The 27,355-nt window shown below is 45.6% G+C and overlaps 1 protein-coding gene across 1 annotated transcript in view; it reads right to left on the minus strand.

Moving 5' to 3' along the window:
- The window catches only part of LOC110527499 (transcription activator GLI2.S), a 69,076-nt gene that overhangs the window by 24,651 nt on the left and 17,070 nt on the right, over positions 1 to 27,355 (minus strand). The window contains exons 3-5 of the mRNA XM_021608811.3: positions 12,605 to 12,710; positions 4,406 to 4,605; positions 1,775 to 1,954 (exon numbers count right to left, since the gene is read on the minus strand). Of these exons, the coding sequence (XP_021464486.3) occupies positions 1,775 to 1,954; positions 4,406 to 4,605; positions 12,605 to 12,710 (486 nt within the window). The remainder of the gene's footprint in view (positions 1 to 1,774; positions 1,955 to 4,405; positions 4,606 to 12,604; positions 12,711 to 27,355) is intronic.

The following is a 27,355-nucleotide window of genomic DNA, read 5'->3' on the forward strand; positions in this document are numbered from 1 at the left end:
GTGAAGTGGACCCCTCCTCCTCCAGAGGCTGGGCTGGCCTTGAGTCCTGAGTGGCCATTGTCACTAATTAAGGCTGGCTCTCACACTCACAGCCTGCTCTGGCCAGGCCTCCTGGAGAAGCTGTGTGAGCCAAAGTGTCTGTGGTCTTACTTAAACTTTTTTTCTCCTGGTAGTTAAGGTCCATTGTGTCTCTGTGTAGCATAGATATTACACTACTAACAAGCCAAATGCATCATACAGTACACAGCATTTGTCTTGGGAGCTGGGCTACAGAGAGGCCTGCTCAGTGTATTTCACTGTTTGGGAATGAAGTTATGACAGTTTTTATACGCACAGCAAGCTGAGGCCTTTGGCTGCGTGCCCCTGGTTGGCCTGAGCAAGCAGAAGCTTGGCCCAGACACAATGCAGCACAACAGCTCATTCAGAACCCCGGGCCTGCTGGATGCTGTACAACTCAGAGACTGGAGGACAATGTTTACTCTCTCACAGTACACCCAGGTAGACCGACTAGCCTCAGAGCAATAATTGAACTTGTATAGGACAGGTAGCAAAACTCACTGTCTGTGTGTCAAATCAAACCCTACCCTTCACCTGGGGCAGGATCTCTCTTTCTCTGAGTGTTTGGAGCGAAGTGTGAGCTGCTTGAGGCGACATCTATGGGGTGAGTTGTGTGTTTTAATTGGCAGAGGAAGCAGTAGTGGTAGTAGCTACCATAGCAACACCGGTAGCAGTGAGCCTCATATGGTGACGGATCAGGGCCGACAGTGTCTCCTATTGCCTTGACGTCTTTCGGGATTCCTGTAAATGTCACGCAGCGATACAGTAAAAGGCAAGTGAATATCAGTGGCTGTCCTAATCTGAACCCATCTGTTATATAAAACACAGTCAACTCATTTGATGTCCACGCTTCTGTATCGGTTGGTTTTTGTTGTCGTGTTCCCTCACACCACACTATAGCCTAATGGGTGACGCCACTGCACGGTAACACTATCCCTGTGTATAATAGTCCGTCTCCCCCTTAGACACCACTACCCTTTTAAGGTGACAGAGGTAGTCGAGGATGAAAGTAGGCATTCATTACATTAAAACATATTTCTGACCCAGGCGCCCTCTGCCTCACCCCTCCTCCCCCTGTCCCCCTCCTCCCCTCTGAATGAGCAACCTCCTCCAGTAAATGTCGTCTCGGTACAATCAGGTCTGTAGTTTATGGAATGTCCTGGCACAGACTTGAGAGAGGGAAAATACTTACTGAAGCTATACTGTGGTTACAGTACCTGAGGGCTTCTGGCCCGCCCTTTGAAGTTGTTTGTAATGAAAAATGTATAAAATCCTTTTTTTTTTTTATGTTCTGCTGCCTACAGTTCCATTGATCTGGGGTTTCATCATTCTCCTAAGGTGAGGTCGTTGCAATCTCACTGTTGCTTTTAAAAGTTAAATACCTTCCAATACAAATGCCACCATATCATAGTCTTAGAGTACACACTGGCACCAACAGAGGAAGGGGCAGGGGACACAAAGAAAATCGTTCCCCCAAAATGAATGTTACAATTCATACCCACACACTTCCAAGGGTGGAAGTCTGGGAACTGGCGAAGTCTGAGAACTCCCCACTGTAAATCACCAGGAATTGAGTGAAAAAATACTCGTAAAAATGTTTCCCCTTTTGTTCCCATGCATTCCAGCCCTTCCCACACAGACAGTATCAACCTGTTGTGTAGATACAACAGATATACGGTAAAGAGGAGTGGGCCTCTGTGGTCCCAGTCTAACTCACCATCCATGGGGGTGATGTAGTCTGGCAGGTGTGCAGCTGCCGCCCCACCCCCCTGCATCAGCAGCTCTCCGTAGGGGTTACGGTGGCTGGCCATCAGGTGGTAGTACTCAGCAGGGCTGGCTCCAGGAGGGGGAGGGGGCAACCCAAACAGACCCCGCTCTTTCAAGTGTTCATGCGCCACTGCAGGGGGAGAGGAAGGAGGAGAATGAGGGAGGGAAGACCGACATTAAAGGAGAGGAAGGAGGAGAGGAGGGTGAGAGAGTGAGTGAAGGCAGGAAGGAGGAGACGTGGGAGAGAATGAGTGAGGGGAGGAAGGAGGAGACGAGGGAGAGAATGAGTGAGGGGAGGAAGGAGGAGACAAGGGAGAGAATGAGTGAGGGAAGACAAGAACATTGCAGGGAGAGGAAGGACGGTTTAGGGGGAATGAATGAGATGAAGAGAGAGAGATAATGAGTGAGGGGGGAGAAAGACATTCCAGATTCCAGCCCCGGTTGGTCTACTTGGTCTCACCACATGCTGCCAGAGCAGTTTGAAAAGGGTTAGGGTTAGGATTGGCGACATCATGGCCCTGTCCTAGGGAGACATTACCTACATCCCAAATTGCACCCACTTCCCTATATAGTGCACTACTTTTGACCTGGGCTCTGATCAAAAGTAGTGCACTATATAGAGCATATAGTGCCATTTGGAACGCAGTCATTGATGCAGGACAAGAGGAACGGGAGGGCTAGGCTGGCTGGGCAGTGAGGTTAGTGATGTGCAGTGAGGCATGTCAGAAGTCCTGCAGATTAAAGAGAGAGAGAGAGAGAGAGAGAGACAGCAAGAGAGAGACAGAGCGAGAGAGAGAAAGGGCCCCACTCAATATTCCTGCATTTCCTCCAACTCAGAAACAAAGTAGTGTTGGGGTTTCTCTCTTTGAACACACACACACACACACACACACACACACACACACACACACACACACACACACACACACACACACACACACACACACACACACACACTGAAGGAGCACCCTGAATCCTACAGTGACAATGGTGTTAGTCTGTTAACAACTACACCCAGTAAAGCCCTTTTAAAAGTGTCAGGGGCAATAAGAGTGGGATATGGCCTATAGCTGCTGTTGAATAGCAGCACTCTGTCCCAGAGGCTTCCAAAGTCCATCTGTTTCTCCAGGAATTTAGGAGGAAATATCTGCTCTGTTTATAGTTTGGGTCAAGTTCCAGAGGAGGAAGAGACCAGGACTCCCCTCTTTTTCTCTCCCTCTCGCTCCCCTCTCTCTCTCTCCCCCTAATGTGTCACCTCTCCCACTGTAAGTGATCTTTCAGACACAATTAGGCCGTGCTGCGCTAAAAGAAAACAGACATGTGCTTGTACTGACTTCATATAGCAGAACCAGACCTTTATTTTCTCCTTCTCTCTCTCTCTCTCCTGGATCACATAACCACTTAAATGGAGGGAGTCACTTTGGATCAGCACAATGAGGAACATATCTTTTGAAGCAGTCCGATGAAGGCCCGAGCAGAGCTGAGCCGTCCCTGCCATGCAACTGTTCTTTTTTTTCAATCAAATGAACAGAAAGTCCATAGAAAGAGAATGTGAATGACAAATAGAACACAGCAGACTGGGCCCAAAGGAATCCTGAGGCCTGTCAATGCTAATGTCATGCTAATGGGATGTAGCGCAGAAACGGCAATAAGAAAAGAGCAGCAGAAACTCTGCCTGTTCTACCCCTGTTATACCTCTGTTATATGCGTTGGCCAGCGACTAAGAAGAGATTTTCCTGAAACCATTTCATTTCCATGGGTAGTGTTCTATATTAAATCAGTTTTAATTGAAAACTAAAGGAACAAAATCCAGACTGAAACACGGTTGCCCTATTCTAGAAGATATAACAGTTGTTTTTGAAAAGGCTCACATAGGAACATCAAACGTCAAACTAAATGTCCGCCGTCTCTCAATGAAATCCAAGGCCGTCTCTCCTCTCTCGCCAAACCACCTATTTGCGTTCCCTCAACCGAAAATAGCCTCCTTCATTTGCTCCCTCTTTCCCATGGCTTTATCACTGCGAGATCTCCAACCCTGCACTGCTTATTTAACTTTAAAAGCAGGACCACATTACTGTTGACAGACTGTAAAAGGTGATTTATTTCCTATTCTGGCTCCTCGCCTCCACCCGTTATTGTAATTCAGCTCTGAGGTAAAGGGGGAAAGTTGGGGGGAGTTCCATTGGGACTGTTTTGTTTGATCAATTTCCATGGCTTTCCAATAACACCCTTGTTATATTGAACACGTGGTGAGAAGAGGGAGGTCAGAGCTTCACAAAGAGCAATATGTATCATATATGACTAATTTATGCAACGATGTAGCACCGTCTCCATGTGTCTAACCTAATCTGAATGCCCACTCAAACATGCTGTTTACTGACAATCACAACAGCAAATCCCCTCTCCACACTGAAAACAATTGCGTAACTCTTCAGAAGTGAGAATCCTTCAATTCTCCACCAAGCTTTCAGTAATAGATCAATGACACAATTCCTTCTGTTGGGATCCACATTGTAAGGTGATGCTCATGGCAGTGAATGACCTTGGATGTTGCACAATCTAGGCATGCAGTTGAACTCACAGTCTGCAGGGCTGAGTCCGCGGGCCGCAGAGATCATGGACAGGGTTGGGCTGCTGTGAATGGAGCGGAGGTAGTGCTCCATGTGAGGGTTGAAGTAGGGGTGAGCGGGGCTGAAGGGGGACTCCCCCGTTCCGGCTGCGTGGGGGGACAGACGGATCAGAGAGATGTCTGACATGACCGGGCTGCCACCTAGTCCAGGACTGGAGAGGAGAGGAGAGGAGAGGAGAGGGTGCGTTATTATCTTAGTTCACGTACACTGTGGTTCATGGCGTATTTAGACGGAAACTATTGAACAGTTTCTTGTATCTCAAGTTCCTGTGATTTTCTTTAAGTTACAATGGAAATACAAACAGTTACAAATGAAAGTAAAACAACGGGACCCTCTGCTGTATCTCACCTGACCTAAGTCCTTACATGACATAGCCTAAGGCCTAACCATTTCCCCATCTGATACTACAGAGCGGTGCAGACCGTGCTGCGCGATGCAGTCAGAGCACTCGTTCACACACACACACCTGAGACGTTTGTATAAGTGTGTCAGCCAGCCAGGTCTAAGCCTGAATAATGAATCTAAGGTGAATCTGATACGCTCTGTCTCCTTGCTCTGTGTCTATAGACTGGAATGAGAATGAGATCACGTCTAATATCATGGCCTGCATCCCAGATGGCACCCTATCCCCTAGTGCACTATAGGGCCCTGGTCAAAAGTAGTGCACTGTATAGTGATTAGGGTGCCATTTGGGACGCAGGTCATTCCACATCCTATCAGGGCTTTGATCTGGAAATACGTTGCAACAGAGGTTTCCTGTGAGATGGGGTCATGGAGCAGACTGTGTGTGTGTGTGTAACGCAACCATGCAATGTAATGATATTACAGCCCTACGGCATTACCTGATGTCGTACTAATTTACCCTAAGTTACCTCATCCACAGACAAATATACTGTAACATCAGGCAGGCAGGCAGACAGATAGACAAAAGGTTCAACCCTCAACATTAAAAGACGTTGGTCTGGCTCTGGCACTGTAGCTGGTTTCAGCATTTCACCTGTCCTTGTTCCTTTAATCCCAGACAGGGATGATACTGAAGATAGTCACACTGTGTCTGATATGAGTTCTAACCTGACCCGGAGAGGAGAAATTGAGGAACTCATGGCATGTCAATGCGAGGTGTGTCTCCTGCCTGGTTGCTGCTAGCTGTACAGATAGATCCTCTGACAGGCTGAAGATCCGAGGATACAGTAGCACACACCAGGTAGTCTCTTCCCACAGCCACTGTATGTCTGAACCTCTGGGGTTGGAACCATGAGTCTGGAAAGCCAGACTACTCACTATGCAGGAGATACCGGACTCATTTTCCTTCAGCACACCAGAAACTAGTACATACTACCTCCATTCAAATATAGATATACCCAGACGGAAGACTTAAAGCAGGTTGAGTTTCTAGAGTTTCTCTAGTTACCCTATGAGAAATGAGTGTACAGTTTAGTGTCTGAAGCTGGAATCTTCGTCTGTTTGTACTCCTTCTGAGACGCTTTTTGAATACAGACCCATATTGACCTCAATCTCTCAGTTATCCCCAGTACTGTCTGTCTCTAGGGGCCGGTTGGTCTGTGCTTGACCCAAAGTGAGTCCACTCCGTTTCCAGTAAATGCCCCCCAGACGAGCAAGGCTTGTCTCAAAGCCAACTTTCTGCCATGGGACTTAGCTAACGGATGACCATAAAGGGCTCTGTCGTTGGCCTGAGAAGAAACAGATATTCCATACACAGAAAGACTTTAGATTACTGGGCAACTTAAAACTTCAACTTGATATTATGGACTGGAACCTGGCTGCAAAATGCGCTTATCTGCCTATAGCTCAGTCAGTCGCTCTAGCCACAGACCTTTTCATCTCCCTGAGTCTACCTGTACCATGGGAAGGAGTCTACTAGGTCCAGAGAGCCAAAAGGAATCACCAAAGTATGTGGACACCCCTTCAAATTGATGGATTCTGTCACGTCTGCTCCCGCTCCCCTGCTCAAAGGTGCTCAAAGGTGCCAGGCTGCCCATCATTACTGTCACGATCGTTATAAGGAGTGGACCAAGATGCAGCGTGGTATGTTTCCATCCTTTATTATTGAATAGAAAACTTAAAGAACAAAACAACACGAACAACCGAAACGTGCCGCTAATAATATGCTCAACAGGCAACTATACATAGACAAGATCCCACAAAGCACAATGGGAAAATGGCTACCTAAATATGATCCCCAATCAGAGACAACGATAAACAGCTGCCTCTGATTGGGAACCATATCAGGCCAACATAGATACACAATTCCCCTAGATAACCCACCCTAAATCACACCCCGACCCAACCAACATAGAGAATAAACAGCTCTCTATGGTCAGAACGTGACAATTACGCACACCTGTCACCATCGTTACGCGCATCAGCACTTCTTTGGACTCCATCACATCTTTGATTGCCTCCCCTCTATCTGTCACTTCCTCAGTTTCTTCCCTGTGTCTGCATTAATGTTGTTTTGTTTCCCTTGGCCAGACGCTGTCTGTATTTTGTTTCATGTACGTTATTAAATATTCACTCCCTGTACTTGCTTCTCGTCTCCCAGCATCTGTCCTCACAGATTCGGCTATTACAGCCATACCCGTTGCTGACAGGTGTATACAATCAAGCACAGAGCCATGCAATCTCCATAGACAAACATTGACAATAGAATGGCCTTACTGAAGAGCTCAGTGACTTTCAACGTGGCACCGTCAGAGGATGCCACCTTTCCAACAAGTCAGCTGGTCAAATTTCTGCCCTACTAGATCTGCCCCGGTCAAATGTAAGTGCTGTTATTGTGAAGTGGGGCAACAACGGCTCAGCCGCGAAGTGGTAGGCCACACAAGCTCACAGAACGGGACTGCCGAGTGCTGAAGTGCGTAGGGCGTAACAATCGTCTATCCTCGGTTGTAACACTCACTACCGAGTCCCAAACTGCCTCTGGAAGCAACGTCAACACAAGAACTGTTCGTTGGGAGCTTCATGAAATGGATTTCCATGGCCGAGCAGCCACACACAAGCCTAAGCTCACCAAGCGCAATGCCAAGCATTGGCTTTAGTGATGTAAAGATTGCTGCCATTGGACTTTGGAGCAGAGGAGACGCGTTCTCTGGAGTGATGAATCACACTTCACCATCTGGCAGTCCGACAGACGAATCTGGGTTTGGTGGATGCCAGGAGAACCTGCACCAATGCATAGTGCCAGCTGTAAAGTCTGGTGGAGGATAAATAATGGTTGGGGGTTTTTCATGGTTCGGGCTAAGCCCTTTAGTTCAAGCGAACGGAAATCTAAACGCTACAGCATACAATGACATTCCAGATGATGCTGTGCTTCCAACTTTGTGGAAACAGTTTGGGGAAGGACCTTTCCTGTTTCAGCATAACATTGCCCCCGTGCACAAAGCAAGGTCCATACAGAAAAGGTTTGTCGAGATCGGTGTGGAAGAACTTGACTGGCCTGCACAGAATCTTGACCTCAACTCCATCGAACACCTTTGGGATGAATTGGAAGGCCGACCCAAAATCAGTGCACTAATGCTCGTGGCTGAATGGAAGCAAGTCCCCGCAGCAATGTTCCAACATCGAGTGGAAATCCTTCCCAGAAGAGTGGAGGCTGTTATAGCAGCAAGGGGGGGACCAACTCCATATTAATGCCCATGATTTTGGAATGAGATGTTCGATGAGCAGGTGTCCACATACTTTTGGTCATGTAGTCTATGTAACATTGTGACTCGAGAGAGAAGCCAACGGTCGTATTCTATTGCAGCAATACAGTGTGATTGCGTCACGAGTGAAGCAAGACCTATTGTTGGATCTGAAGGAGATAACGATCTGATTGATAGTTAAAATGTCTCAACGTCATTAACCCTCGCACCACCATTAACTATTAACACGTCATCTGCATGAACTGACAAGACCTTGTCATAGAATACCCCGGGGTTGCCGGGGTTACAGTAAGCTATTTGCATAGGACCTGAGATGTTCGTATATCATAACAATAGCAAGCACCTACATCAGGCATCAGTCCCGTCACAAGATCATAGACCTGAATAGATTTAACTGACTTTTAAATATGAATCACATAAATATTGATTTCTTTAGCCAGCAGTCATGCAAAAAACGAGAAATGCTTAACTTAAACAAAACCCTCGTCCACAAAGAAGAGTAGGCCTTTACTTAAAATGATACGATGTAGAGAGAGCAGCACCCTAAATAAGTAATACAATATTCAAATGTTGAAGGCCCTCCCGTGGAATGGTTTCATCATTACTCTGCGGAGGCCTGGGCTTCAGATGCGACGGGAGCTTCAAACATACAATGCCAGGCTGTGGAGCGTATCTGGGCCTGGCGCCCGGTGGGTGTGAGATCAGGGAGGTTGTGGGGTTCTCAGTCGCCCTGCAGAGCAGGAGGCTCCTCCAGTCCTACCCTGGCTGTTAGGACTAGACCAACGAGTTGCTAGCCTAGCCTATACAGTTGTATACTTGTTCTAATTAGTCCACTTAGTGTTCTGTCTGAAACACTTTGGGTAATTGAACAGTGTATGTTATCCCCCGGCTGTTCAGTTGACGGTGGTTTTATATAGGCTGTCTGGATTTAAAAGTGTGCTCAATATGAGATATAATTTGTATAATGAGGTGTGGATAATAATGTGTGCGCGTATGCTTTGTGTGTGTGTGTGTGTGGTGCATGTATGGCTGGTGTGTGTGTTTGTGTGTGCCTGTCTGTGTGTGTCATCACCCTGCGCTGGGCCGCTGCGGTGAGCGACACTAGAGATGAATTACAATGTGACGGTGTCTCCTCTGTAGCTACCTCAGTGCTGGAGATGTGATTTAGATAAATCACATCGTCCACTGCAGGGCTGGAATGAACTACTGCTGTAGATTTATATGGGCCTGGACTGCAACATGATATGGATGATTTGGGCTTAAACTTAGCATGCAATACTTTCAGCAGTTCCACATATGCAGAACGAGGGGGGTAATTACTTACAACAAACAGTTGTTTTGTGGGGTTTGAAACAATGGAATGTTAACATATCACTATTTCTGTGGACACAACCATCCTTTGTTGACTCGGGTCAGCACGGTATTGCTCCCAGTGGCGGTCAGTGCCGTTTATGTTGAGGGAGGACAATTTATATATATTCTTTTTACAACATAGGTCAAGAGAGCTTATCTACGGTGTAATCATTAGTCCAACAGATGCAAATGAGAGTTTCTATTGGACAAATTCAGTTTTTTTTTTTGCTTCCGTTTAAAAAACTTTTCCCAACAGAATCGGTGTAATGAGTACACCCCTGATTACGCGTAAACACAGTTCACTTTCATAGCATCCAAGGTGTATTCCTTGGATGCTATGCTTTCAGTACTAGATTCATTCTGTGATCCTTTGATTGGGTGGACAGCATGTCAGTTCATTCTGCAAGAGCTCTGAAAGGCTTCCTCTGGAAGTTATCATAATTTGTCTATGGAAGGGGGTGTATTGAAGTCAATGTACCCAGAGAAGGAAGGAAGCAAGCTCTCCTCCGGCTACACCATGGTGTTATCCTACAGATTGCTGTTGAGGTTACTGTAGACCATCATTGCAAAACAGAGTGTTTTAAATCAACTATTTGTTGACATGGGAATATATTTTGCATAGTTGTATCTAAAAAGTAACTTTTTAAATGTTTTAAAAATGTTATTTGTATTAAATTCACTGAGGAGGATGGTCCTCCCTTTCTTCCTCTGAGGAGCCTCCACTGACTTCTACCTACTAGGAAAGCTGGCCAACCTGTAGCATTATTTGCCGATTGATAAAACATCTACTAATTGTTGTGTTTAAAACTAGAGCTGACAGGTAAAACTGTAGAAACAGCACTGCCGTAATAACATTAGAAATAGTCTTGCTTGCCTGACTCATAGCGATCCACTGTGGGAAGAAACTACATGATTCACCCTTTTTAAAAATGTACCTTCTGGGCTGACAACACTTTACCAATCAACCAAACAAGTCATCTCTGCAGAGTTGTTCCTGGTAGCTCTAAACAAACAGATGGGAAATGGGAATGAGACAGCGATTATAGAGTCGTTAGAACTGAAGTCACAGAGCAACAGAGCCAGAAGCTACAGTGTTATGATATTAATGGGAGTGTTGCACTCACTGGCAGCCTCTGTCAATGACTTGATCTGATCTTATAGCCCTGGGCAGTTTAGTAGACGCAATCCGCCTCATAGATAATAATGGGCAGACTGAGACACTGTTCTTTTTTCACCCCCTAGTCTGGGATACTCAGGATGGGAGCAACAACATCTAAAGAAACTGAACCACAACGTGCACTTTGTTTTAATGATCATATTGATAAAGGTAAAAACAAACAAAAAAAAGATTCTCTCTGGGAATAATGCGTGTTAAAATGATATCATATTCTCTCTGGATTGTCATTCGTTGGAAAGTACCTAACTATGCTGTAGCTGAGCTTATATCTTACAACAGGTCTTCGGGTGAAAAACTACTCCTAAAATGTTTTGGGAGGTTTCTAGAACAGCCATGATTTGTCATAGTGTCATGAATGCCGGGACAGCTTGTGCCGACGCACACACTCCATGCGGGTGGTTTATATCATAGCTTGAGTCCAAGCTCCTGCATAGCTACTCGGCACAGCAAAGGAGGTTAGTATCCCCATCCCTACTGTTCTCTGTCTCTAGCTGAACCACTGCTTTGAGCCCAGGACTGCTCCTGTCCTCTCATTTGACAGTGATTAAAAATCTCTCCTCCATACAGTAGAAAAACCCCAGAAGAAGAGACTCTTCCCACTTCCTCCCACTGCCGCCACTTCCTCCCCACTTTATGACAGCTGTGACAAAATAACCAGCCCTCTCATTATGTTATATGCAAACAATGATAAAGGGGACTGTATGGAGATGTCATGTTCGACAATCAAGCCGAGGACCTCTGACACGCAGCCACCAGCGTATAATAAAGTGGGCCTGACTGCCGCGTCTCCTCGACAAATGACACCACACTTAATTTGCTGTGCAATGTTCCTGTAATTAGAGTGAATTTGGCACAGGCACGGGGAAAGACAGCTAGATCAAGGTCTTGATGAATTAGGGGTCCACTGTCAAGATCAAATCACATTAATCAAGGTGGCCGTGTGTAGAGACAGATTTTCTTCCCCCTCTACTTCCCTGGTGCTGTGATAAATAGCCCTGCTGAAGCCAGGCAAACAGTATGTATCACCATCAAATCTACTGAATTGAAATGGAAATTAAGGCGAACACTATTTCCAGAATTCTATTGACTTTTTTGTGTTTTACTACTATCGTTGTGAAGATAAAGATAACGTCTTTACTATAGCAAAGTCAAAAGATGTTCTGGTTCACTTGTTAAAGAACTGAGATGTTGCTACCAAACCAATCATGGCCACTACTAAGCAAGCTAAATATCCAACAGACAGCACAATAACCTGAAAGTTGAATGAATGTACATGTAAGCATCATAGAACCAATTACGATACTGTATTGGAGACCTCTGTACTTGTACTGTGTGGGAGAGTAATGATGTTGTTTTCTTGGGACCAAACAGATTAGGTCCACTATAACACAGTAAGGAACATAGAGGACTGTTGTAGGTAGAGGGGGAAAGGTTGTGTGTGTGTGTGTGTGTGTGTGTGTGTGTGTGTGTGTGTGTGTGTGTGTGTGTGTGTGTGTGTGTGTGTGTGTGTGTGTGTGTGTGTGTGTGTGTGTGTGTGTGTGTGTGTGTGTGTGTCTGTGTGTCTGTGTGTCAAGTCATTTGTGATGGATCCAGCCCTGTACAGCTAACTAATGGAAAGAGGATGTGTATTGGCTGGCCACAGGCTTGTAGGTTGATACCTGGCAAAAAAGCAACGCTGTCCCCCATAATCATCAACTGTTATAGGAAATGAGAGATGTAAGGAATAATGTTAACATTCTGTATGAAATGACATTGGATAGTAATTTGTAAAGATAATAATATTTCACCTGTGATATTAAATCTGGCCAACACTTTTGCTCTCATCCTTTAAAGGGAAGGTTGCCCTTTAAATACTATGCAGTGTTGGCTAAAACAAGGCCATCTAATAGCTCATTTCTATCTATTAGTGTAAACAGCTTGTGTATACAGTAGAGACCAGCCTGAAGAAGACTTACCCATGCATGGCATGTAGGGTGTGTGGTTCATAGAGGTATCTTCCCTCATGGTGACACATGTCAATCGGGATGGGCGTGTGGAACGTCGGGAAGACGTGGTGAGGGGCTGCAGAACAGAGAAGAAAAGGGCGAGACGGAGAGAAAAACTGTTCAGACTCAAAAATAAGAGCTGGGCTTTTCAAAAGCTTTGTTTCAAAGGCAAAACGGGGCTACAATAAAGCAACATGAATTTCAGTGCAAGCTGAGCAGTTTCGCCTAAAATATTGGCACTATCACACAAGAGGAGTGGAATAAATAAATAATCAAAGTCATCCTAAGAAATCCTACATCTTGAACATAAAAGATCTCCAACTGGGCTTTTGACAAAGACCTGCAGCTAGTCAGTCTTTGAACTAAGAGGGATGATGGAGTGCATCAAGGAGAACTGGAGTCCCGACGCAAACTGGGCCTGACAGCATTGGGAAGAGGCTTCTTCTTCTAGCCCCCTGCAACAACACTACCCATCCAAACAGTAACAGCACCTCTGACGTCTGAGCAGGCGGTAGACAGTAGACACCGTAGACAGCAGTGACTGGGTAGTATAGTGTACCCAGCTACTCACTCAGTCACACTCTAGTCTAAAGCATGCTTGTGAACATGACAGAATCAAATTCCCGAAATGCCACAGTATTATTTAGCTGTGAGACAAATTATTATTCAGGGTTATACAGGATTACAGCTCAGAGTCAGAGCCCAATGAAACACACATAAAATAAATTGTTGTTTAATTTACTTAAGATATATTAGTACATTTACAAAATATGTCTTAGTAAATGCTTAGTAATCGAAGCCGCTTTCTCAGCAAGGCTGTTGGAAGAGGCCTAATTTTTGTTTAAGACACACAGATCATTTTAAGATACTTTTCAAAGTCACGTTAGTGTATTAGGGTTAGCATGAAACGGCTTTAAAAACAGCTTTACAGTCTCTTAACCAAAACCAGACCCAGGGACACAGGAATTGTATTATTTATGTCCGGAAACACAAGAGAGCACAGCTGGCCACGCATGGAAAATGGAAAAAAGCAAGAGAAAAAAAATAAGGTTTTATGAGGGTCAGGTCATTTTTTTTTATAAAACATTGGTGTTAGGCATTTCAAGACACATTTGAGGGCCCCCAAGCAGACAGTCAAGGAGCAGGCCGGTCTCCAACCGGGAACTCCCCCCTGCTAAGGCACCGGTCAGTCTTGGATCCAAACCAACAGGAGGCATCCCTCCACATGCGGCATCCCACAGCAGCTGGTCCTAATTTATGTTTTACAAGAAACTCCCTGGCTGAGATTGTTTCTCCATCCAGAACCTGTTGAAGTGAACGCTATGCTGCGTCCACTGTAACAGCATTGCCGTGTTTCACAGCAGAGATTTCTAAAGCAACCCTGGATGACTCTGGCCTGAGGGTGATCAAATGGAATTCAGTGAGGAGGTTAGAAGCTAAAGTCCCCCCACTATCTCTCTCCTGACCACACCTCTTTAATGGAGAGAGTGCTGGGCAGGCAGGTCACTCCTGAGGAGCTGAACAAGTTCTTTGTATAGAGAGGGCAGAGTTTGTATAAGCTAAGGACACAGAGGTCAGAGGACAATGTGGGCGGAGAGGAGCCGGGCCAATCCTCTTATACTAGCATTCACAGAGGAGACCTCTGGTAATCTGGGCTGAAATAGGAGCTGTTCTGTCCACCCACCACCACAGAGTGGTTTCTGTAGTGGCCACCACTGTTGGCCTGTTTGAAGGGCTTAGTTGTAGTGGAGCTTTCCATTCTGGGAAGACTTGGAGCTCTTTCTAAACATCCCTGTATGAAAGCCAGTCGAGAGGGGACCTGATTTACATCACAAACAGCAGTGAAGTACCTCGGACAAAACAAACAGTGAGAAGTCAAACCACTAGGCAGCACTAGTAAGGTCACGGGATATGTGTCATGAAGACCGTTGCCTTGTTTGCAAATACAGAAGTTATAGAGTTGCACATTTCACTTGGCAGGTCATGGATACTGGGCAGCGTCCCATCGAGTCAGAAGAGACTGTTTATAACGTGCTGAAAGGACAGGGCCGTTGGAAAACTGGTTCTATTTTAGCGTTGTTAGAGGGATCAGACTAGGAAGCAGGAGAGGAGTGGTGAGAAGCGCGAGGAGGCAGGAAGCGGTGGCTATTTCTGGCTCACAACCATCCATCACCGACAGGGCTGTATACAATGAGGAGAAGAAGAGGAGAAGAATGGTGCATCATTCACAAACAGTCCCAGCTTCGTTATTTAGTTCCCCCTCCTTTCAGTAACGTCCCACACCATGGAAAGAGAACACTCCGATTGCCAGACTGAGATCCAACCTCATCAAGACGCCACTTCACACCATTAAATCAGCTGACATGGTCACAGCTAATACACAGTCTTATATACACGCCGTCAAACAGCCACTCGTTTTCAGTTGTTCTTTTCAGAGCTCGACAACATGTTTTTCCCCCTTTCTGTTTGAGATGAACTAGGACCTTGTTTAAAGGTGCAGATCTAAATGGGCCTTTGGAGTAATTCCCCATTCAGCTGGTACCTACACCCTTCACTGAGGTGTAATCCCAGCCGCCCCCTGTAAAGTGTTCCAGTGGGGTAATATGAATGTTGGCAGGCGAGCACTCTGACAGCCGCGGCATATTTCATGTATTGTAATTTAATTATGTCCCTCATTCACCAGGTACACAATCTTCCTTGGCTTTTCTCCACAGTCTCCTTTTTTTTTATCACTGGGCTCAGTCGTAAAGATAATAAACTTCTGGTTTAAGGTAATTACTTAAATCAGGACAAACCTGTGTGTTAAGCAGTGCTATTAGGCGGTGTGGTGATTAATCAGACCTGTAGCGATGGTGTGATGCTGCTGGGTGATTACATCCACTGTGTAATCAGTCTCTGGGAGACCCTTGCAGTCGTTAAGTACCTAAATCACACAAACAGCATGCTAACACCACGCCGCTTGTATCGGGCCGTGGCGGAGGACAGAGGCCCATCAGGATGTTTGTTAATGCCAGCCAGGTAGCCACCAGCACAACGCAGCACAGTGATGCATGGAGGTTATTGGTAGGTGGCTCAGGACCCAGCTGGCAAATTCTGATAACTTCCCCCTTCTCTCCCTGTCCCACAGCTCATGGTGGGGTACCGTAAATATTACACTGAAGGTAACAATTCAAATTGACCAATAACAGGAAGGACATGGTGGAGCTTTTGGTGTAATTCCTTATAATCACATTTGTATTTTCAAAGCTTTAAAATTGAGAGGCTACTGAGAGCTATTCCGAAAGCCAATCTGAAAATCTAAAGCCGCTTGTTCCCCTGTCATCTCCCAGAGTGCCGTGCAGCATGAGGCCCTGTGTGTAACAGCAGTTGGCATGGGGTTTTGTAGTTAGAACCCCAGGCAGATTGTACTGGAGGTATTTCCTGTCTGAGTGAGGCTAATTTCCCCCCATCATTCTGCTAGTAAGACAGAAAAGCTTTTAATTTCACTGCTGAGGTCTCTCCTCCCAGGATATCCATTAATCCCAGTGAGCCTATTACGCCATCCAGATCTGGGATCAGTTTGGACCTGAAACAAGAGGGATTTATTTTTGCCTGTATAACAGAAAAGCAATAGGACTGTCAACACCTGATGTAAGTATACGCTGACTTAAAGACAGACACAGAACGGATTCCACTTCGTATAATTGTGGGAATGTCCCTAAGTGGATGGATCTCTGTGTGAAATAGCATGAAGAGTTGGAACGTTTAAAAAATAAAAGAGTTTTCCACCATCAAATGTGTTAGTGCTCCAGGCCAGGCCAGTTCAGACAATGCAATGTACCGTCCGGTCCCATTAGAACCCAGTGTTTCTGCATGTGGAAGGGTGTGTGTTCTGTGTGTGTATGTGTGGAAGGGTGTGTATGTGACTATGAGAAAGTGAGAGGGCCTGCTGCGGTGCTCCACCAGATGTAAAAACAAATGTTATCACCCAAAGACTAATAGATGTGAGGGCCTAAGCACCGGGACATTCCAACACTGTTTCCCCCATGGGGGGGATTGGGCCCAGTCAGTGAATCAGGTGAACGCATGCAGCCTCCTGAACTCTCCAGAGCGCTCGCCTTTTGTTCTCCCCCGCTGCGTGTGAACAATGGACCTGTCTGGGTGATGGAATAAACCCTGCTCAGGGTTGGTCAATCCCCCCCACTGGTCCACTGAGCTGACTGGCTCAGGACGCCCATGCTGCCTCTTCAGCCTGCCTCGGGGCTCTCTCAGGGCTACGCTACAGACAACGTCCCCCCCCGAGTGGTGAAGCCTTTTTGTTGACATGTGAGAAATGTAATAGCAGGTAAGGGATGGAATTAGTGGCTAACACTGTATGCACGCTTGTGGAATTAAAATAGCAGCTTGCAGTCTTTTTCATTGTCACAGCAAAGTCACTTTTCCGGAATAGGTCAGTGAGTGTTGAGTGTGGTCACACCATGGTGTGGTGTTGGGAGCCTGTTCGCTCCGTCATGTTTAGGTGACCTAGTTCTGGCTACTCTTTGTCTCCTGTCCCACCTCGACCCCTCAACCCCTCGCTCCCCTATTATCCCCTCCCATAATTCACCCCCAACCATTATTAATGGTGCATTAACTTGGCCGGCACATTGAATGAGCCTGTTTGGTTTGCACCCACTCAACCACCCTGCGCAGTCACACAAAGAGGGCTATTATTCTGGTGTCAAAACATCACTATGGTGGAAAACGCCTGTCCCACACACAGGGGAGAAAGACACACAGAGGCCGGTCAGATAGATCCACTGCTACAGACTACGGAGAAGACCGCCAGTGATCTGCTGAGGGGATGGGACTTAGTTACAGCAGCAACGCTCCTCTGTTTTCCATGTTGTGTTTAAAACAGCTGTGGAGCATTATTGTTGTGCCTTCCTGCCTGCCTGTCTGCTGGAGTTTTGAATGTCAGGTGTACTTTGTTTTATGAGGTTTTAGATAAATTAAACAGAACCCCGGGCATGTTTCCATGACGAACACTTCAGAGGCGGAATATGACTCAGGCATGAGTCACTCACACAACAGCTTTAAGGCCCCCGCTGTGGTAGAACGCCACTAGAAGCCCAAGCCCTGCAGTACAAAACATTACTGAACACTACAGTAACTATGCGCTGTGGCTGTAGGACTGAATCGTGTTTTCAATTGAAAAGCAATGACTTAATATGATCAATCAGTCAAGTTACCATCCTTATTCTAGAACACAATCACATTTCTTAAGCCATATGTTTTTTCACCAGAGCTTGCATTTTTGTTGCTAGTCTCTAAAACTAAATAAAGCTCAGACACCAGAGAGAGGAAAGGTAAAAACAAACATTGGCCATCTTGAGACAAAGCATATACCCTCAAATAACCACTCCTCTTAAATCACAATACTCTGTGGCATTGTGCAGACCTGCTGGAGTGGGGCCATTTCCTGTGTCGTGGGGACGGGCCTGTCCATCATGTTGTCAGACTACAAAGTGAGAGGAATGGCCTTGGAATGCTGACTCACACAGGTTCTGTCCCTACACTGTGCTCTGTGGGGCCCCGGCCGGGTCCCAGAGGCCCCTAGTGTGCATGGCAGGTACAGATAACGATCTGTGGCCCTGACCCCTCTGACTCTCTGCTCACCCTATAACGCAACTCCCGCTGGTACCCCCAGGGCGGGGCTCGTGATGCCCAAAGACTTTTAATACGATTCAGAGATCAGCTGGCTGCCCCTCCTAGATCTCCGCTCGGTGCTGTCCTCTGCTCTCCTCTCCTCTCAGCAGAAGAACATCACACAAGTTTACAATTAGAAGGTACGAACGTAACTGAACACAGGATGGAAACGTTCCAAGTTCGTAACAACTACCTTGATAAGGAACAGGAGAATAAAGAGAGTTAATGCCCTCATGGAACGTTTTCAAACATAAAGGTCAGAGTAAAGAGAACAAACACACACTGTTAATGAGAAACAAAACTCTGTTAAAAAACATAAAGACCCAAAACTTACTATTCATATGGCACTAAAAACAAAGAGGCTCGCCTGCACCACACGTCAGCTGTTATCACAACAGTTAATGAGGAACGCCTGTTGTTTTTATTAAAGATGACCAACGCCAAAACATTTTCTACTAAAGGATTATTTGCCGAACATATGAAAATTGCCACAAAAGAGTTGCATGAACAGGTTTAAAACCACTTCATACAGCCTTGCCGTGAACAAGCACTTACAATAAACAATCACCGACAAGGACATGAGGGGGAACAGAGGGTTAAATACACAACATGTAATTGATGGGATTGGAACCAGGTGTGATGGAAGACAAGACAAAACCAAAGGAAAATGAAAAGAGGATCAGCGATGGCTAGAAGGCCGGTGACTTCCGACCGCCAAACTCCGCCCAAACGAGGGAGAGGGACCAACTTCGGCGGAAGTCGTGACACTTACTTTTTATGGAGAGATGACGGCAGGAGCCTGTAGCCTCACTAGCCTGTGAATCTCAGACCAGTGTTTCTGACTAGGACCAAGTATCGCTCTCCTGACCCTGCTCCGCCACTGCCTTGCTTTCATCCCCCTTTCTTTGGACATTGCGACGGGAGCCTGCTCCATTTTTACTCCAGCTCTGCCTGTGTCGTGCTCACTGCTGTCACTCTCACTTCAGCACTAAGCAGCAGGCCAGGCAACACACATCGAAACAGCCAACAGGGCTCAGCCAGGAGGATACCTCCACTCTAGTCTCAGAACCCTGGCCAAGAACTTCAGTCACATCCTTTGACATGTTCTGTAGTCTGGCTGCAGTAGCAGCTGCTTGTCTCTGTGTCAGTAGGCTACATCCCGCCTAGCTTTCCTTTGGTCGTGCACACTAGACTATTCAAACCCTCTAACATTCTGGCAAATATTGTTGAACAAGCCCTGTGCACACTTGCAACAATATGGGCCTGGATGAGGCTGGGGCCAGGTCTTTATTAAGACTGCAGCAGTGACTTGACTCCACCACCCTCTCCAGCCATCCCTCTCTCCCTCTCTTACACATCCCCAATAGGACACCCCTGACCCCTGTAATTCAGGGGCTGAATACCAATGGCAGGGGCACACAAACCAGGCAAACAGAGCAGTGTGTAATGATAGTGCTTAGTCTGGGAAAGTGGCTGGCCACACAAAGAGAGAAGAGTACACAGTCAAAACACGGAACTCAAACCTCTCATCTAAGCGCGTATAAGATTAACAGAGATCTCAACAACTCACAACTCACAAACAAGAGATTCAAACAATGGAAATATCTATTTTTTTTATTAAGCAATCAACTAAAGCAGTGGTAGGCAAAGCATTTTACACCAACAATTAGTCTACAGAAGGACCATTGGCCTACTGAGAGCATCAGAGACAGTAATAACAAACACGACACTCATTTCATCCATTTGTCGTATACCTTAATTAACATACATACTGTACAGAAAGAACATTGACATGTAGAATCCGATAGTCAAATGAAAGCCCATTAGAGAATTTTGCTACTCTAACCTTCTACTGCAGTGGTCTAAATCAGGGTCACACAGAGTGATACTCGGTAGTCTTCACACCTCACACACGTGGCTATGGGCTTAATAAAAGAAGACACTTGTACCATGTCAGATATTGAGTTGAAATGTGTTACATTTTGAGTTTGCATCCCAATATTACACTTTATATGCATCACAGAAGGCTGAAATATAACAAAATGGTTTGACATTGAAACCCCGGATTTACGTTGTTTAAATTATTTTTATTAATTATGAATAACAATCCACCCATGAGGCCACTTTTGGTCATTGATTGCAGTACAATTGAGAACTGTAACTTTTGTCGTTGGAAGGAGACCAAGGTGCAGCGTGGTAAGTGTTCATGATTCTTTAATTACTCAGCACACCAAACAAAAACAACAATGAACGTCACGTTCTGCAGGCTTCACAGAGCTAACAAAAACAAGATCCCACAAACACCAAAAGGACAATGACAACTTATATGTGATCCCCAATCAGTGGGAACCACACTCGGCAAAAAACAAAGAAATAGAAAACATAGATATAAAGAAACTAGAATGCCCACCCTAGTCACACCCTGGCCTAACCAAAATCGAGAATAAAAGCCTCACTATGGCCAGGGCGTGACACATCCAAGTTTTCCAAATAATACTACAATCTTGAGCTGCACTCTCAAAAGAAAGAAGAGAACAGTGAAGGTTTTTACTGACTGAGACCCTGTTTGTGAGTTGTCCTCAGACTCAGCTACTATCAATCTTACCAATCTTACCACTTTCGCATAATTACATGGAGTAGAGCTCAGTGATTCCAGTATAATTTGAGAGAGGAAGGGAGGAATCCCCTTGATTGTGATACGAGGGGAGAAATCATGGGTCCTGCTGGTTAGAGAGCGTGGCTCAACAAACCCTGCATGCTGCATCACACCAGTGTGTGTGTGTGTGTGTGTGTGTGTGTGTGTGTGTATGACTATGGGGCCACAGCCAAAGCAGAGAGAATGCTGCTGTGCAGGACTATCCGTTCTACTCTGGTTACACCCCAGACGCTGGGTCGGCTCTGTACAACTACAACCTCCAACCACTACAAGGTAATAGAGCTGACAGGTTGTGAGATATGATTGAGTTTTACCTTCAATGAGAAATGTGTCATTACACCCACAGCTCAGAGACGAGTTTTTCCAAAATGTGTTCCCGCTGTGTTTTTAGTTGAGTTCCAACCACATGGGGTAGAGATAATATTTAAATGAAAAAGCCAGCGTATCAAGTAAGTTAAATCATACAGATTTTGTTGGTAAAATTATTTTATTTTGTTAAATATGCGTATCAGTATTTGATCTTGAACTCGAGCCAATGTTGAAAAGGTCCATCCATCCCTGCCCTGTTTTTAACACGGTGTTCAGTGAAATCTGCAGGACTGCTAGCCAAGTCATTAGCTAGTGAAAACAGATCAATCTCTCACTATTTAGTCTCCTTTCACCTTCTGACTTTCTACATCCTCCACCACCGCGATCAATGGAAACCCTGTGTGCGACTCAGATGGCACCCTACTACCCTATGGGCCCTGGTCAAAAGTAGTGCACTAAATAGGGAAATGCCTATGCCTCGGTTTTCCCTCCCTGCCACTTCACTCAAGGGCCACTGGGTATTTTGACTTTCTCCATGCCTGTTCTGTTCTCATTGGAATCTCCTTCCCCTTCCCTTCTCGTCCCAAGCCTTTTTTAGGCAGGCAGACTGACTGATGATGGGGGATCAGGAGGAGTGGCAGTGACGGGAGGAGGAGAGGAGAGGGAGAGAGAGAAACCCCCATTTGGGGGAAGTACAAAGGGTCTCATTGAGAGGCAGGTCTTTCGTCAACCCTGAGGGGAAGAGACGTTCATTACCGGAGGGGAATACAGTCACCTTCGTTGGGCCTAGATTTGTCAGTTCCACTGAAGGTTTGTGGGACTTCCCAGCTCTACTGGGGTCTAGATTTGTCAGTTCCACTGGAGGTTGGTGGGACTTCCCAGCTCTACTGGGGTCTAGATTTGTCAGTTCCACTGGAGGTTGGTGGGACTTCCCAGCTCTACTGGGGTCTAGATTTGTCAGTTCCACTGGAGGTTTGTGGGACTTCCCAGCTCTACTGGGGTCTAGATTTGTCTGTTCCACTGAAGGTTTGTGGGACTTCCCAGCTCTACTGGGGTCTAGATTTGTCTGTTCCACTGAAGGTTTGTGGGACTTCCCAGCTCTACTGGGGCCTAGATTTGTCAGTTCCACTGAAGGTTTGTGGGACTTCCCAGCTCTACTGGGGCCTAGATTTGTCAGTTCCACTGAAGGTTTGTGGGACTTCCCAGCTCTACTGGGGCCTAGATTTGTCAGTTCCACTGAAGGTTTGTGGGACTTCCCAGCTCTACTGGGGCCTAGATTTGTCAGTTCCACTGAAGGTTTGTGGGACTTCCCAGCTCTACTGGGGCCTAGATTTGTCAGTTCCACTGAAGGTTTGTGGGACTTCCCAGCTCTACTGGGGCCTAGATTTGTCAGTTCCACTGAAGGTTTGTGGGACTTCCCAGCTCTACTGGGGCCTAGATTTGTCAGTTCCACTGAAGGTTTGTGGGACTTCCCAGCTCTACTGGGGTCTAGATTTGTCAGTTCCACTGAAGGTTTGTGGGACTTCCCAGCTCTACTGGGGTCTAGATTTGTCACTTCCACTGAAGGTTTGTGGGACTTCCCAGCTCTACTGGGGTCTAGCCGGAATTTTGGAGGCTGACTGACTTAAAGTTCCAATATTTGCAAGGGTGTACTTGTTCTGTGTTTTATGGACTATAACTCGATTGATTACCTAAACTATTTGATTATTGCTTTCACATGATCAGTGTACATTATACACGTATGTATTTACTCGAGGGGTGTGAGAGCGTTGAATCTAATGCTCAAGAAATGTATAACACATTTGGATTTGGTCTGGGTTCACACTCCAACTAAGAGCCTTTTAATTGGAGTCTTTTTAATTCTCTTGCTAATAGGGGCCCGTTGACTTCACTGTGTTTATGAGGGAAAATACGGCTCAATCAGGGAATGAAACCGCCTGCACTTGTTTAATAGTCATGAATTGTTGGCCATGGGCCTCTGGTGATGTGTGGACTGGATGTGTTATAGGTTATACAGTAAAACAAAACAAAAACAGGAGTTGGAACACCTAAGGTTTATTTTCAAACCATAAATGTACCGTAAGAACCTGGTCTTTTTGTAATGATTCATAATTAGCAGACAAAATACACTGCTGTGGTGTTTTATCCTCCATTTGAGCTTTGATTTGTGTATTAAACTCTTGACAGTTTTAATGAGATGTTATTGCTTCATCTCCAGCTGTTTGTCTCCGTAGTTACAGGGCAATTAGTCCGCCTTCTCTTATTTCAAATCCCCTTTAAGCAGTGTGATAATAGGTACAACTTTATTGCACTACTAGTAAAGCAGTTAAATATTGCAACTGAAATACAAAAGGGGACAAATTATTACTATTTTGTATAAAAAAAAGGTCCCCCACATTTCTTTTCCACATTATTTATTTTCCTATGAATGGTAATGCCTCAAAATCAGATCAAAAAAATGAGTTTGAGGGAACTGAGGTGGCTAGGAGTTGATGGTAAATGTCTCAAAAAACTCTGAGAAAAATGACCTTATATATATAATGAAATATCAAATATCCCACCTCATAGCTCATATTTTCCCTTTTGATAACATTACAAAGACAAATTGCCTCATAGAAGCTGCATTTTCCCCACTGTATGGGGGTGAATACGCACGGGGAACGCTGGTGTTACCACTAACCAGTCTTAAATCCCCCCAAAGAATCACATGTCATTATGATGGACAAATGAAGCAGGAGGCTTGAATAGATGTGAGAGGGTCTCGTTGTTGATCCAAACGGAACCCCCTCCGACTCGCCACCCTGCTCAACACCCACCCATCCAGTCTCCTGTGTCTCCCTCTGCCTCTCTGCCTCTCTGCTTCAGCCCACAGATTCCTCATGTCCTGCCCCCCTCCTTCCTTCCATTTCCCTCCTCCTTCTCTCTCTTTTGTCAGATGGAGTTAGGAACGGGCCCATGCTGGGATGGGAAATATTTCCACATCAACTCTTTGGGCCTTTATTATCATTGCTTAAAGTAGCATTTCTTATTTGTTCATCATACTTTTAGAAAAATAATTGGGGGATGTAAATCAACAACTTGGGTCAGGCCACAAGCTATTCAAAGTACCTAGTTATCAAGTGAATTTAAACTATTTCAGGTCCAGTTAACAAAATGTAGGGACCCCTAATTCATTACTTGCATTAATGTGATAAATATTTCGATACATGTTTAGTCATGAAGGACTTCCTCCCCTCACTGTACTGTATAAGCCTCAATGTTTGTAGGGTGCCTGAAGGTGTGAATGGATCGACTCCACACACAGCATTGCTGATCCCACCAGCACCACCAGGCAGAATGACGTGGGAGGACGGGGGCCTGTTTTTAAGGTTTGGCACAGCCGTGACGGCCCTCACAGATCCAAGACGCCTGGGAGTCTCCTCACCTCGTCTCCCCCAGCAGGGTGAGGCTTGCCTGACTGACTAACGGGGGAGGGAGGGTTTACCTGGAGCCCAGGGATAACTGGCTGCCAGCCAGACTACCCTTGGCAGGGTAATGTCTACACAACACAACACGATCGAGTGAAGAAAAACAGAGGAAGAGAGAAAAACAAAGCAATATTACACCACAACACAAATACTCTGATAGTGTCTCGCATGGGCCAGTCAGGACTCACCCAAGGGTGTCCTCTTGTCTCCTCCACTCCTCCCTCTCACTCGCTTCTTCGTCTCCTCCCCTTCACCTGTTTATCATCCCCTCATCATGCAAATGAGCACTGTGTGCAGCAGGGCGAGCACCAGCACACGACTAAAGCGCCTGAGACACAGACTCCTGCTGCAGCCACAGTGATTTGCAATGCTCAATAATTCTTGATGTGCTCTTTTCTGGATGGTTGAGTATCACAGATCAGTACCACATGAGTACATCTGCTGTCCTGTTGCCTGGTGCTCCAGTCCTGACCCTAACAGTTAACTACTGAACAGGCAGAGAGCGAGCTCTGAGAGGCTCTGTCTGGGGAGAGGCTGAGAGAGGTGTAGCCTCAACTTGTCTCTTCTTTGAGCAACTGACCCAGCCCACTGCAATGAAGACTCCATGTTTCAGATAAACACACAGCGTCATGGTAAAGTGAACCTCGGTTTACCGTATGAGGTTACGAGCTAAACGAACACATACACACACGTGTTGTGTTTTAATTCTGCAGAGGGCAGATGTGTCTAAGCTTTTTAGTCAGTCTGGTTTGAGCCCAGATGACCCGTCCACCCCTCGCTAGGGTCCCACGCCCTGACCTGTTTACACAAGGAGTGCACCATGCTAGCTGCCCTTGTTCTGTGTGTGTGTGTGTGTGTGTGTGTGTGTGTGTGTGTGTGTGTGTGTGTGTGTGTGTGTGTGTGTGTGTGTGTGTGTGTGTGTGTGTGTGTGTGTGTGTGTGTGTGTGTGTGTGTGTGTGTGTGTGTGTACCGTCTCCCTTCCCACGTGCTCCCCTTCCCCTGTCTCTGTTTATTATGGTTTGGGTAATCCACAGGCCCTGTGGCTACGCTGTCAGACAGTGAGCTAACAGTGGCAGTCTGGGGCTGGGCTAGATCCCTGACTTAGAGCAAGAGATCACTGGGGCGCTGGTAGTGGCAGCAGATTCCCATGTTCTGGACTGCAGACCCCTTTCCTCTCTGTCTGAGAAGGGTAGCTCACTGGGTCTGTATTGCAGCCTACAAGAGCAATATGGTGATCTGAAGAGGACGATAGAAGGCAACCAACCTGCCCCAAAACTCAGACATGGACACAACCTTCTTCAGAGACGACAAGGAGTCATTTGAATTTATAAGAACACAACACAACACACGACAGGGAAAGCAGCGCTAAATCAGAACCTTCTGGGAATGGTATGTCGCTTCTTGAAGAAGAAGATGAAGGGAAAAAAGAAGTGGGGGGTTAGACTCTTAATCCCCTGAAGCGTTCAAATATCGCTCTCTAAACCTCTCTCAACCTCTCCAAACCTCTCTTCCAACACTTGTAAATCTCCAGGAATGTAGCATGTTGTTTTTGGGGCTCAGTGCATGCCAACTCAGTTTAATGGATTTGATAGATTGATGTTTCTAGACGTTGTTGCCCAAAGCTCACTATTACATTAGACTTTGAACTTGGAATAGAAGTTAACCAATGGGACAAGTATTGTTTGATACCCATTATTACAGGGACTGTTAAGAAGGTCTAGAAATCTGCTCTTGATTCACAGTGATAAACCGGAAAACCAAGACTTCAGCTAACAAAACATAGATTTATAGTTTACTATAGTCACCTCGGTATAGGGATATTTTAATAACAGGTCCCACCTTTTGAAATAATTCACAGTCTTAGATATTCAATACAGCTGCAGTGGCTATGCTTTTTCCCCCATTAGTTGTTTTGCTTGAGGAAGACAAAAATCACGCAACTTAAAATATATCTGATATCTTGAATTATCTGGGCCATTCATCTTTAAACTTTAACTCTCTCTAATCACAAGGATATCCCAGCACAACAAGAAACGACTTCTTGAGAGAGAGAGAGCGAAAGAGAGAGAGAGAGAGAGAGAGAGAGAGAGGAGATTTTAAGTATATATTTATCTGGGCAATCAATTGCCCTGCCTATAAATGGACAACAAAATTAGAAAAAACTTATGTTTTCACTTAGTCTACCTAATCTTAATGGTTGCCTCCAAGCTAGCCAGTCCCCCAAGTACACATTCAGATAAAAGGGAGAAGGAAGAGGGCATCTTGGAAAGTCATCTAGCTAAATGTTTACAAAAAAGCCACAGAAATGTATTTGTGCGGAAAGAAATCCCATTACCAAGCCGATTATTCTGTCCTCAGAACAACAGAGTGTTTCCATGTGGAAAGACTTGTACGCTCTATTGAAAGACTACAGCCACTACTACCTGAAAGCACAGTAGCTACAAATGACCTAACTGTAACTAGAGGAAATCCAGTTGAAAATGTGCAACTGTAATCAATACATGCTCATATTAGACACTACTGACACAGTATGCCTCTATGGTTCTTTATCCTCTCTCAAATGCACAGTATATGTTACTGTTCACTGTTAATTGCATTTTATATCCAACTTTTTGGGATATA

The sequence above is a fragment of the Oncorhynchus mykiss genome, chromosome 7 (genome assembly GCF_057628025.1).
Source record: "Oncorhynchus mykiss isolate SJ-2025 chromosome 7, ASM5762802v1, whole genome shotgun sequence".
Lineage (NCBI taxonomy): Eukaryota > Metazoa > Chordata > Actinopteri > Salmoniformes > Salmonidae > Oncorhynchus > Oncorhynchus mykiss.